The sequence below is a fragment of the Misgurnus anguillicaudatus genome, chromosome 16 (genome assembly GCF_027580225.2).
Source record: "Misgurnus anguillicaudatus chromosome 16, ASM2758022v2, whole genome shotgun sequence".
NCBI lineage: Eukaryota > Metazoa > Chordata > Actinopteri > Cypriniformes > Cobitidae > Misgurnus > Misgurnus anguillicaudatus.
Window position 1 is genome coordinate 35,393,510 of NC_073352.2, and position 13,499 is coordinate 35,407,008.

At 37.9% G+C, this 13,499-nt stretch overlaps 1 protein-coding gene across 1 annotated transcript in view; it reads right to left on the reverse strand.

The window, feature by feature from the left end:
- Positions 1-4,973: 4,973 nt before the first annotated feature.
- Positions 4,974-13,499, reverse strand: part of ctnna1 (catenin (cadherin-associated protein), alpha 1) — a 109,335-nt gene continuing 100,809 nt past the window's right edge. The window contains exons 17-18 of the mRNA XM_073854557.1: positions 8,863-8,997; positions 4,974-6,777 (exon numbers count right to left, since the gene is read on the reverse strand). Of these exons, the coding sequence (XP_073710658.1) occupies positions 6,487-6,777; positions 8,863-8,997 (426 nt within the window). The 3' untranslated portion in view covers positions 4,974-6,486. The remainder of the gene's footprint in view (positions 6,778-8,862; positions 8,998-13,499) is intronic.

Here is a 13,499-nt window from a genome sequence, read left to right on the forward strand (position 1 = left end):
CGGTTTGAGATGTAACATTACATTTCAAATATGTTTGTGATATGTTTGATAAACTGTAATAAATAAAAGGTCTATAATATGATGAGTTGTATTGAGTAGCTGCACTCTGATTGATTGATTTGTGTGTTATGGACTTGAATTTTATTTAAAAGGACAAAATTTTTGTCATCTTTAATTAAAATGTTCATGTACAATTAACTCAATTAAAGCAACACTCTGTAGTTTCCAAGTAAAAATGACTTGCAGCTCCCCCATGTGGTTGAAAAGTGCAACAGCGCCTGGTATCAGACACTCTTCTGCAGGCAGGGGGAGGGGCGGGGCTGTGTGCTCTACCCTCCACCGCCACTTTCAGAGTGTGCTTGTAGCAGCTAGGAGGCTGCTCAGGTTGCAGCAACAGTACAATTTGTCCAGTTAAAAGTTGTTCTATCACTGAAATAATTTTAGAGACATTATTTAAAGGTAAAAAAACTACATAGTGTTGCTTTAACTCTACTAAGGCTTGTTAAGTTTACTTAAACTTTTTTTTTGTTTTGTTTTGTAAAATGAACTAATTTATTGTTTGTTTAGATTACTTAAAGGGGGGGTTCAATGGTATTTCAAGCATTCTGACTTATTAACACAGTTATAGAGTTGTTTCCTCATGCTAAACGTAGGCAAAGTGTCAAAAAAGCAGTTGGACGTATTTCTGTGCCGAATGCACATCGCCAGGGTTCCTACAAGTTTGGGAAAGTTTTTTTCGATTACAGGTCCAGCTGACGTTTCAGGGTTTTCTATACGTATCACTTCTTTATAAGGGCACTTCCCCCGGAAAACCCCGCCCACCCGTCAATCAGCGGGATACGCTAGAACTTACAAACATTCACATCATGCGACAGCTTTGTTTTAATTTAAAAGTCAACAATGGCACGAAAGAAGAAGTGTGTTTTTGGATGTAAGGAGAAGAAAGTCAGCCTTATGGAAACAATGGATATAGTTTATTATCCGGATTAGCAGCGGAGTTTTGCGTGTGTGTTTGATGCGCTGGATTTTCCCAACCGGGTCATGAGTTGCATGCGGTAAGTAAGACTTCTGTCTTATGTTGGAAATAGGCGCGTGTATATTATATAAATGACACGAACATGTAGTGAATCATACGTTACAAGTGTTGTATAGTGTTGCATGACTCGTACTCGCTCCTCCCGCAGTAGTAACTCCTCCTTCTTCATTTTTTCATATACGTTATCGGAAAGATTCGGTAAAGCTAATCTTTCTTTTATAAATCTGATTAAACTAAAGACTTTTCAGAGATATAAAGGATGTCATACTACTCTATAGCTACTCCAGATTAACATCAGAAACAGCGTGTGTTACGTGAGCTTTAAACAAATTGTGTGGAACCTGTTGACATAATATTTTTAATTAAACCCCACATTTCATTTTTTTAAATGTAAGACAAAAGACAATCCATACAATCCTGTTCATGAATTATTCATACAGCACAACAGATTCTCATGACAAGTTTACATTTCTCTTTAAAAGTTTAAATGTTTTCTGTTTTAGCAGGCAGACGTTATCGTAAATGCATCTCATCTCAGTAGTAACCATTTACTGCACTTTTCCAACTCACTTTTCTCAAAGTATATTTGAAAATGAAGGGAAAGGTCAACCATAGTCAGAAGTAATACAGGGAGAAAGATCCAGAAGTCTATGAGTTGAAGAAAATATTTATTGTGAAGAACATTCCTGTGTTTTAGGGTACATTTACATGCAATTCACCTCTTTGCTCACTGTAAAAAAAAATGCAGCATTTTTGTCAAATCAACATAATTTGATTTAAGTTAAAGTAACATAAAAATATAAGCTAAACAATTTCTACTTGTTTTTATAAGTTATATCACCTTATCACAGTTCAAAACCTAAATAGTAGGTTGAATTGACGCAAGGGCCTGATTGGCCATAGGGAGAATTTCCGGTGGGCCGGTCTGTTTTCTTTTTAACAATGAGGGCCGGTGTTGTCATGCCACTGTGTTGAAGGTTGCTTTCAACACTCAATATTATGCACAATATTTTCTTCTGTTTTTCAAAATGCTTGCCTCTTTTCAAAACGCGTCTTTAATAAACTTGATATAAAAGGCCTCTAAAAGGGACAAGGATCTACAAATCGTAATTCTTTAAAATCATATGTAACAATGAATCATCTATGAATAGTCATTATATTTATCGTCTATTGCAAGAGGAACACAAATCTATTTGATGCAAAACTCATCAGTTTATTGGAAAGTTTCAAGTATGATGTTTACTCAAGTAAAACAAATGTTGAAAGTCCATTATAGTGGTGGCTCGTGACTGCTCATCTGAGGGGCGCTAATGAGTGTCATGTGTGTTGCTCGTGTTTTCAAAATCTGTGTTTGTTGCGTCATGTAAACCATGTGCATAAAGTGTCTTGTCAAAATAAGTGCCTGCTGCACACGCATCAAAACCGTTTATGATAAAAGAGACACTCACGCTCACAAAATACACGCAAGACACTCACTTAACAATAAACTCTGATTACACATGAGATTATGTGAGTATCTGGCAAATGCGAGCGTCTCTTTTATCATAAACCCTTTAGACGTGTCTGCAGCAGGCACTTATCTGAACAAGACACGTGATGCACACACGATCTCTCAATGCGAAGAACACATATTTTGAAAAAAGGAACCACACACATGACGGGCTACATACATGTTTTGACAAACTTTGCATCAAGCGCCCTTGAACAAATAAGTACTTTTTATTTTTCCATCCGTTCCCCTTGCATACTGGATAAATCTTGCTTGAAATCTACTTTGTCAAACAGCTGATCTCAGAACTCACCATTTTTGGGAAAACACAAACACATTTGTTCTCTTTCAGTAGTTTTTCAATAAGTTTAATTGAATAATATTAAAATACTTTATGGTAGGGCTGCAGGATCATAATTGTTTAGACTACTGTGTTTGCATTGAATTGGAAATTATATATTTGAAAAATACAATAAATTGCAAGGCTGCAGAGAACAGAACACTATTACAGATTTATGTGGGCTATTGAGGATTGAATTATAGGCTTATTATTTTAATATAGTCAGTCATGGAATAAAGTGGGCTGATATAAGGCATGAAACTCTGACCCTAATTGTTGCCGTTTTACGTTTTACAACGTAGCAAAATGTATATGCATTGAGGTACATGTGCTCACTACTTACTGAAATGGTTAAATTCAAGGGTCACAAGGTCATCAAGTATGGGTTATCAAACACGCAAGCAATAAGGTACGAGGCGCTGGATTGGAACTAACCATCTCATAATGGCAAATACATCACTTTCATACTCCATTTACACTTGGCAAATGTGATCCACAAAGTTAAATAAAGGAGATTTTTATTTTCTTTCAACATCAGAAAAGCTATTGGATGATGTAGAACTGAATAAAGTGACATCATGTTAAATTCCCCATGAGACTCACAAGATAAAAAAGTGGGTTTGATGGTGAAACCAAACAAGGAGCCGATCTCTCTCTTATGAATATGCCACGACACCGTACGAATAAAATAGAATTAGGATTGAAAAAGGCATCATCTCCCTAAATAAGAAACACCTCACAAGTATCAACTTGGAGAGAAAAAATGACTAGCTAAGAAACCCAGATGCTCTTACAGGTGCGTCAATTAGATGAAATATTCTACAAACATTGATAACCTGTGACTGGGTACAGTAGATGTCTTTTGATAAAGACCGCCTTCAGATGTGATAACAGTTGTCATCAATCAGTTCCCAAAGCTTTAACATATTGTTGAAACCAAGTCTTAGTAATGTTAGAAATATGAAGCCATTTCACAACAATGTATTTGTAAGCAGAGGGGGGTTCAGTTTGCCAAAGGGTGCATAAACCAGAGTATATACATCATCAGAGAACCAACTGAATCATTCATTTTTAATGAGGATGTTACATCAGAGGAAAAACAGAAATGTTTACTAAAGCTTTGTCGGATGATCAAAATGAGAAAATTTACTGCAAAGCGCTCCAAATAGAGAAAGATGCATTATGTTCTGTTTACATCCGGCTTTCTTCAACTTCAAAAGGCATCATAGGCAAAAACTATGATGATGTTTGATTATATATATTGTAAACAAGGGCTGTCAAAATTAATGTGAAAAGTAATTAATGTGAATTTTATTAAGGTGTGATTAACACCACACTCAAATTCTGTTTAAGCCTTGGCCTAGCATGTTGTTGGATAAATTGAGACCGAGCCAGTAAATAGTCATTAAACATCTAAAATGATCTTTATGTTTTCTGAGAGGTGTATCTTCTTAAATACAAAGATGCGTCTCCATCCACTTGTGCATCTGGGATTTTGGTTTGGGATTTTAAAACATGCAGGAATGAGAAAATAAAATGCAGGACTTGCTTCATGTTAAAATAATTATTAAGAGCAACAAAACTCAAAAACGATCTTCCTCACGCTGACTGATATACAAACACACATACACAGAATAATGGTTTTAAAAACGTCTGTTTTGAGAAGATTTCACGCAGATATAATGTTATGTCTTAAGCAAATGTTGAGGAAAAATATCTGATGGGTAAGATTATATTACATGCTTACATTACAGTAAATCTTAAAGTTGTCTGTCAATAAAACAATAAAAGAAAAAAGTTAAACATATTGTTTTTGACTTTGTGCACACTAAATCTATATTTTTACCCTTAAAAAAATCTTTAACTCGATTTTTTTCTAAATTATTTTTGCTGACTCTTTTCCTGACAATAAACATACATTTGCATCAAGCCTCCATATTTGTCCACAACCATGATGATTAGAGAATTACAAACTTGAAAAGGTAAATAAAGAACAAATAAAAAAGTGTTATTGAGTTGCGATTAATCACGAGTGAAGTCACGGTAATCATGCAATTAATCTAGATTCAATATTTTAATTGACAACACTAATATAAACTGAATAAACATAACTTTATAAATTTTTATTTTAACAAAAAGAGAAATGTGTACAACAGCAATCAGTAAAGTTTACTCCAAAAGCATTAATGCAACACCAAACAAAGTACAGAAACACCAAACTGTAGCAAACTACTGAAAAACTAAAAATATTAATAATCATCCCAAACCAGCACTAAAATAGTAAAAGCCTGTGACAAATGAGTAAAAAAAAACAATCATCAAAAACATGTCACGGGTCATGTCATCTAATACACCACTGGTTTATAATGCAGAAAACAAGTTAAAGAGTTTGAGCTGGGATCAGACTGGAAGTGGCGTTGGGCAACATCAAAGCGTCACACATTCATGCATATGCATGTTGAGAAAGCATCACTTTACCACCCACAGCTCTGACTAATGCCTAAAGCTTTATCCCTTTTGACCAGTCAACTTCACAGCAACTCCATTTCAGGCATCGTGCATCGTTCGCAATTAAGAATCAATTCATCTCAAGAGAAACGATACACAAAGTGCCCAGAAATATTTCTCTCTCTCTCTCACCTACTGCAATAGACATGCTGATAAAATCATGAGCTAAGACGATGATGGCGGGCGGCGTTATGAGGAATATTGATTGCTGTGATTTGGAAGCTCATTCAGGGTGTTGTTCGGGTTAGCTGAACTCATTTATCCTTGATGGTGCTTGGCAGCGTGCAGACTTCTGGCCCAGCCCATCCACACCCATTTACCCGAAGATTTCTCTTCCTCTTCAAGCACTTCTTTCTTCCAATAAGAGATGTGTTGATTTATTTAATCAGTGTCTAAGTCACGGAGAAGTGGGTGAGGAGAGAGAGAGGAGAACAGAGGCTTACACGCCGTGAGATTTAAACTCACTAGGGATCTCCAGCTTTTTCCCGACTGAACCTCGAGATTACTGGGAGGATTATGGAGAGTCCAGCGACTGAGCATCCATTTCTCATCTCATAAATGAAAGTTATTAACGTACGGCAATTACGGCAAAACGAGATTTTATTTCAGATAAAAAACATTTATAAAGATTCACAAAAACGCTACTGTTGTTAATCAAAGGCTAAAACAAAAAGTTATCTGAAGGTTTATTAGGCACAGCAAATACAATGACTTTGGTCTTGAGACTAAATTATAAACGCCCGTTCTCTTTCATATATTTAAACCCAAAACACCCAATATTGCATGTGTTACAGTCAAAGCTTGCATAGGCGTGGAAAAGTATGAAATATAAAGTCATCTTGTAAAATTCACTTAAAAATACACAATAGTCATATATTTAGCAAAAGGGTCTTCAGAAATGAGTGAGGCCTTAAATGTGTAAAGATTGAGCATTCATAGCTAAAGAATATATGGATTGCTATATTATAGACCTTAGTGCACTCGGCACAATCACTGTGTGTACGGATAAAGGCAGGTTTGTGACCTTAGGTTCGGGAATGCGTTTATTACGGTATATACTCACTAGATCTGATTGTAACCATCTACATTATTAGAAGTATAATCAAGGGCTGCTTAAATACTATCCATAGCTTTGAACTCGCTGAGAGCTTGCACGGGGTTGACGTGCTTCTTTTGTGAGGAGCGCTTGACTTTGTTGGGCTGCCCATCATCTTGCTTCTCACGCTTGACCAGAGGTTTCTTCTCAGGAGCTTTCATCTTCCAGGAGATGGCGGGCATGTTGAGATTCTGCATTCCTTGACTCTTCTGGTATTTGGTGGAGGCCACGTATGAGGCTTTGACGGTGGACACCACAGCATTCATCAGATTCTTGGCTGCCTGAATCAGAGACATGGCGCTGTCCACCTGAAAATGGAAAGAAAAGACCTTTAGATGCAGTTTGGTCTTGGATCAGTGTTAGATTTCAGTCGCTCTGGTTTTTCACAATTCTGCAATTGCAGAACACAAAATCAACAAAATGTTGCATTATGTTGCGATCCTGCATAATTTGTCATTTCATGTGTCATATTTTATGAAAAAGATATTGATATGCTTTATTTCACTAATGCACATAAAAATCTCTCTCTCCAGCGCGCTGTACCCCACAATTAAGTCAATCAATCACAATCTCTTGAGCACATATCACTACATTATCTCTTCTTTCATTATAAACATTTTAATTGAAAAACCGTGTGAAGCAAATGTCATAATGCATTTCAATTGACTGTTTTGTAGTCCTTATATGTTGGGAACTAAGGATACAAATCTCATCTCATCTCATCCAAATATATGTGCATGCCGCCTGCCTGCAAGTGAGGACTGAACGATCACATACATGCATAACAACACATGGTTTAGGGAAAAGGTAGTTTTAGACCTGTGGCTATTGTGCATTACTGTAGGTCAGTCATTTTTTAAATTTTTAAAAGGGACATTTCACAAGACTTTATTTAAGATAAAAAAAATCATCGTTCCCCAAGAATGAAGTCAGGATGTCTGGGTACAACTTGTCTCTCCCTGTAAAATAAATTGGTGTCCGCAGAGTACATGTGTGAAGTTTAAGCTCAAAATACCCCACAGATCATTTATTAGAACATGTTCAAATTGACACTTTGTAGGTGCGAGCAAAATGTGGCATTATTTGGTGTGTCCTTTAAAATGCAAATAAGCTGATCTCTGCACTAAATGGCAGTGCCGTGGTTGGATAGTGCAGATTAAGGGGCAGTAGTATCCCCTTATGACATCACAAGGGGAGCCAAATTTTAATGAGCTATTTTTTTCATATGCTTACAGAGAATGGTTTACTACAACTAAGTTACCTGGTTGATTTTTTTCACATTTTCTAGGTTGATAGAAGCACTGGGGACCCAATTATAGCACTTAAACATGGAACAAGACTTGACCTTTTTAAATATCAGTCCCTTCAGGATTCCACAATTTATATAAGTGATTTTTGCGTATGTAAATAAATAAGTTATTGAAATTTGGCTCTTCTTGTGATATCAATAGGAGATCATCTTATAATAATACCACCGCTTAATCTCAATTATCCAACCACAGCAGAGAGAGCGTGCGAGTTGAGTGTGGAGAGAGAGTGAGTGTGCGAGAGAGAGAGAGAGAGAGCGAGCGAGCGAGCGCGTGCGAGTGAGTGAGTGTGCGAGAGAGAGAGAGAGAGTGTGCGAGTGAGTGTGTGAGAGAGAGATAGTGAGCGAGAGAGTGTGCAAGAGAGAGTGTGTGCGAGAAAGAGAGCGAGTGAGTGAGTGTGTGAGAGAGAGAGAGATAGTGAGCGAGTGAGTGCGCGAGAGAGAGAGAGAGCGTGCGAGTGAGTGTGTGTGAGAGAGAGAGAGAGAGAGAGACTGAGAGAGAGTGTGAGAGAGACAGAGTGCGTGCGAGTGAGTGTGCGCGAGAGAGAGCGAGCGAGAGAATAATTGACAGCCTAATTGAGTTTCAATTTCAACAAACCACCATTATGGTGATCAGTGTTTGCATTATCAGCTCATTTGCATTTAAAAGGACACACAAAATGGCACATTTTTACTTACACCTACAAAGTATCAATTTTACCCATTTTACAATTTGTATGATATTTTCAGATAAAACTCCAGGTATCTACTCTGGGCACACCAAAGATGTCTTCTGTAATGTCCTCTTTAAACCCTCTTACACGCAACTTTAAGCTAAATCCCAGAATGCTGCACTTCAAATTTATTATCAGCTACTTGAATGAAACATTGATGTTATTAACCTTGGAAGGAAAAAGCCTTGAGAACGTTTGCCAAAGTGCCCAGACTACAACAATACAATCAAGAGTCGAATTCAAACCACTTTATCATGTATGAAGTCAGGTAATTAAAATTAGTACAAACAAATGTATTTAAAAATATTAATAAGTTTTAATAAACAAGAGGTGTTAATGTGTATGCAGTAAACTAAAAACAAAGCAGCACTTACTCCAGAAACTACCAGCTCTCCTCCCAGATTCTGCACTTCAGCTTTGACTTTACTGCAGATATTCAGCTGGTGACAGTACAGGGCGATACGCTGCAGATACGCCAACAGATCCTGCTTACACGCTGAATCTGGACACTACAGAAGGAAACAAACAAAGAAACAAACATAAGAAAAAAACAAAGAGGAAATGATGCTGATGTGCAGTGAATGACAGAAACCTGATATCTAAACAAATCTTCAACATTCTGCTTGTTTTGAGGATCTTTGACTTTTGTCTGTGGATACCCCAGCGTCTCCATGTTCACCTGTCCAACTACATGTAGCAGTCAAATTCATTCACTTCTCCATTATGACAGCTGAACTGAGGACAACAAAGACTCACGGCTCTGGAATCTCAAAACATTTCGAAGAAAACAAAACCTTCGTCTCTGATGTGCTGGCGATTTAATAGATTACTGGCGCGGTTACAAGTCATTTAAACAGTAAGAAGCATCAGTACTGACCAAACAATATTAATATCTCATCATAACTCAGTCTCCAAAGAAACCATAAATAGCCCAGACTCATATCACTGTATTAAAACATTAAGTGCATCTGCTCATAATGACACAAAGCAAGCCTCCCGACAGTGTCTTTACGGTATATGAGGATAACTTATTGAAATAAAGCATCTGGTAAAGATGTCACATTTCCAATATTTGAAACAACAGCTAGATTTGCGCTGCATATTTAAATTGCTTGGGGCTGTAAAGATGCTCACAGATGTCGTACACATTTGCTCTGTAAAGCAAAATGCACCAATTAAAATTCTAGTGCAAATGATTTTTAAGACTTTGGTTATACAGCAAAGTAAAATTGTGCTTAGTTAGCTATAATGTACAAACACGGAGGAAGAAAACCTTGAAATATTCATTAACATACTCATGAGGAAATGATGCCTGTAGACAGAGAGGGAATTGAAACACGAGGATCATTAAATCCTTTGATTATGCAGACGCAGGGAGATTTAAAGACTGTTTACGACACCTTACAACTGTGCTTTCAAACAATGACTTTAGGATGACACGAACACTTTACTGCTTCATACTTTCATGAATCTGCTCTGTATTTACAACCTTTACATATTTAATTCAAATAGAATTTAAGGGATTGTGTAAGTATATTACACCAATGAGCTCTCAGCATTAATGAAGCCAGTAACTCATGACACATTAAAACATGATGCCAAGCGTGCAGAGATGAGCCTTGAGCCAAACCTGAGATCAAAGATACAGCGGGTAGGTCAGGTCATCTTTACCATTACTTTATTAATACTCATCAGCATGTCTATATAGAGAGAGACTGGAAGAGCTGAAGGCATGACATGAAGACACATCGTAAAAAGGAGGTGTGAGAAATAAGAAGAGTACGATGAGGAGTCTTCATCTTTCATGACACTTTGAGAATTAGCTGCCATCTGATCAAGGTCCCCTTTGCTTAATTTAACCCCCTGGGATCCGACCATTTTAAGACACTGGCAGAGATTCTGACACGCTCTTGGTGAAGTATGCCAATACCGAAGGACGGACAAAAATAATGATTGACAAACAGTTGTGCCACCTCATCTGGATGATTTATTGGTTGGCATGTCATATCGTTTAAACAAACATCCTTCTTTTAAAGTATTCAGAATCACAACCCAACCTGATCTAGATCTGTAAACATGTAGAGCTCAACTGGTGGAGGGTCGTGGGTTTGATTGTCATCTGAACTCACATACTGATGTTGAATTGGAAATCGCATGCGAGCTGAATCATGGGACATGATCCTTATGCATCATACATATGCGATCCGTTACACCCTTACTATCATGATATAAGATTTTGGTGATATCGGCCACCCTCATATGCATGAGTGTTATGCAACAAAATAAATAAAGGGCAAACAAGTGATTTTGAGACTTTAAGAGACAATATCGAATAAAAAACTATTTACGGCCGCTATAACTGCAGGATACTGTAAAGCATTTGTGCCAATGGTTGGAGGTGGGATTAAACTCCCAGCGATTTACAAAGCAAAAGTCTTCCTGCCTACGAGGGATATTTTCATTTCTCACCCCTACATCTTGCCGGGGTCGCTTGTTGATCCGGCAAAAAGTCTGTTCGGTGCCAAGGCTTAGACAGATTTAGCGTTTATTTCGACCACTCCAGCTGGCTCAAAGCATTCTGGGAGTTGTAGTAAAGATTATCCAGCTGGGCGCACATCATCGTTCCCCAGCGTGAAGTCGGGATGTCTGAGTACAACTCGTCTCTCCCTGTAGCTTCATCATAAAGAGCCAGCAGGGGAACAGAAGTGTCCTTATTTAAAAACCCGGCCGGCGTGGACAGCCTGAGCGCCTGCCTCTCGTGCGCTTTACCGTTTCACCCTTTATTCCAGCAGTCATTAATAAAGCACCACATTTTTATCAATCACTAAGCTGCTTTCTTTTCCTACAGTGAGAGAGATCACTGCAAAGAAAGAGAGACAAACGGCAGAACCGAGGGAGAGAGAGAGCTGGTGGTGAATCCGAACAGAGCCCTGCTAAAATGAAACCTGTTAAGCATACCAATAAGAGGCTCGACTCCCGTTATAGACGCCTCCAATTGGCCCTTTTGAAAGCATCACTTGTGCACGTTCAGCTGCTGAATTCATCCAAGTCCAACAGGAAATGCAGCCAGTCTGATCCCACCACAACGCATGCGAATGCACCATTTACACGTCTTTCCCTCTTTATTCCCTTAATGAGGTTTTTTAACACGTGTCCTTGCATGCGTGCAGTTCTGTCTGTGCAGAAATAAAGCTGCACTACTGCGGTGTCCGGTAAGTCCCTTATCAGGTCAAACCACATGCTGATTCTGCATTCATTCATCACTCCATGACTTCTGAGAGAGGCTTTTTCCTCGGAAACACGTACAGTTCATTCCCTAACCTTATATTCAACTCCACCTCCACACAAACTCATTTATATGCGACAACATCTCATTCAAAACAGCAGGCCAACAATCTATTCTGTACATAAAAAGTGTTGCTATGGCTCAACTGGTAGAAGACTGCATTAGCATGAGCAAGGTCATTTAACAGACATACTGATAAAATACATGAAAAACTGAACGCAATGTAAGTCACTTAATATAAAAATGTCTTCAAAATATATAAATGTTGATGAAAAAACATCAAAACAGCTGTTTCTGCTCAAGACAGAGAGGATAACAGAAATTACATTTATCTTCAGAAGGGAATACATGATTTTATAATAATAGTTCCCAAAAGAATCAGCCAAACGCATCTATCAGTCCCTGCTTGTATACCAGGAGCTCAGATGCAAAACCACCCAATTTCATCATTCGCATCACAACAGGTATCAACAGGCACCCGTGCGGGGCGATGCGAATGATGAAATCGCTATTCACCTCAAACACGTCTTACCGCAAGTTGAAAATATTCAACTCAACACTTTTTATCAGGCTATTATGTTTAGGTTCAGTCATTTCACTTTAATGACAACGAAAAGTTCATTAGTCACTATTTGAAATGACTTTTCACAAATTTCCCTTCAGTCATTTCACTGTTATTTAACACATTTAAGGTACATCTTGTTATTTCACAAAGTTTTCACTGTCCTTTCAGAATAAATGTAAAAGGCTCAAAGTTCAGATAATATCCTAATATATTCTGTAAACCTCATTTAACAGAGTACAAAAAAATTATTCACACTGTCATTCATACAATTCTTCTTCTTCTTCGCACTTAGAGGACTTTGCTGAATAATGACATTAGCGTTTAATGGATTCTGCCAACAAAGCTGTGTTTATGAATGACTAAAGAAGTATTTGATGAACGTATTAATACATGCTGAGTGCATTCGGTCAATTAAATATTAGCTCACCTGTTTATTCACAAACAGCTAAAACCAATAAATTCACCAGGACAAGCTCAAAACCTTTATAAGATGCTATATGAAACTAAGAGGCTGTTTACACTTGGCATTAACATGCGTTTTCATCGATCGGATCACAAGTGGATGACGTTAATGCCAGGTGTAAACGATGTTCAAAACGTTTTGAGCTTGTCCACATTCAGAGGTAGTCGAAACCCCTTTCGATCGGATTGCGTTGTGTTCGAACAGCCACACGCGACCGCCTTCCCTCCGCCCATTTATCTAATCTGATGTACTGAACACAATGTTTTACATCTTTTCTGACTTCTGGAGTGAACACACGGTGAACAGTGCTATTTTTAGCCTTTCATTGATCAAATTAAAGCAGCTGATCTCCGCAGTTTCATTTTGCAAGCGTGTGAACGTTGCGCGATCATATTTCATCAATTGTGCTGAAAATTCAGAGAAAGCTTTTACATATCCATGTACACAACACTGTGCAGCATGTTTACTTAAAACACAAGCAGCGGACTCAGACAAAATATTAGTTTGTGTCCATATAAACTCACCATTGCTTACATTCAAATGACAGCAGAGACACTCACCCACCGTCTCCACAGACCACCCCCTCACAGTATTCAGGACAGAAGCAGTCAAAAGAGACGGATTTAAATACCAGGTGTAAACATGATGTGTCTCTCTCGTCCACTTGTGATCCGATCGACAAAAACACATTTTAATA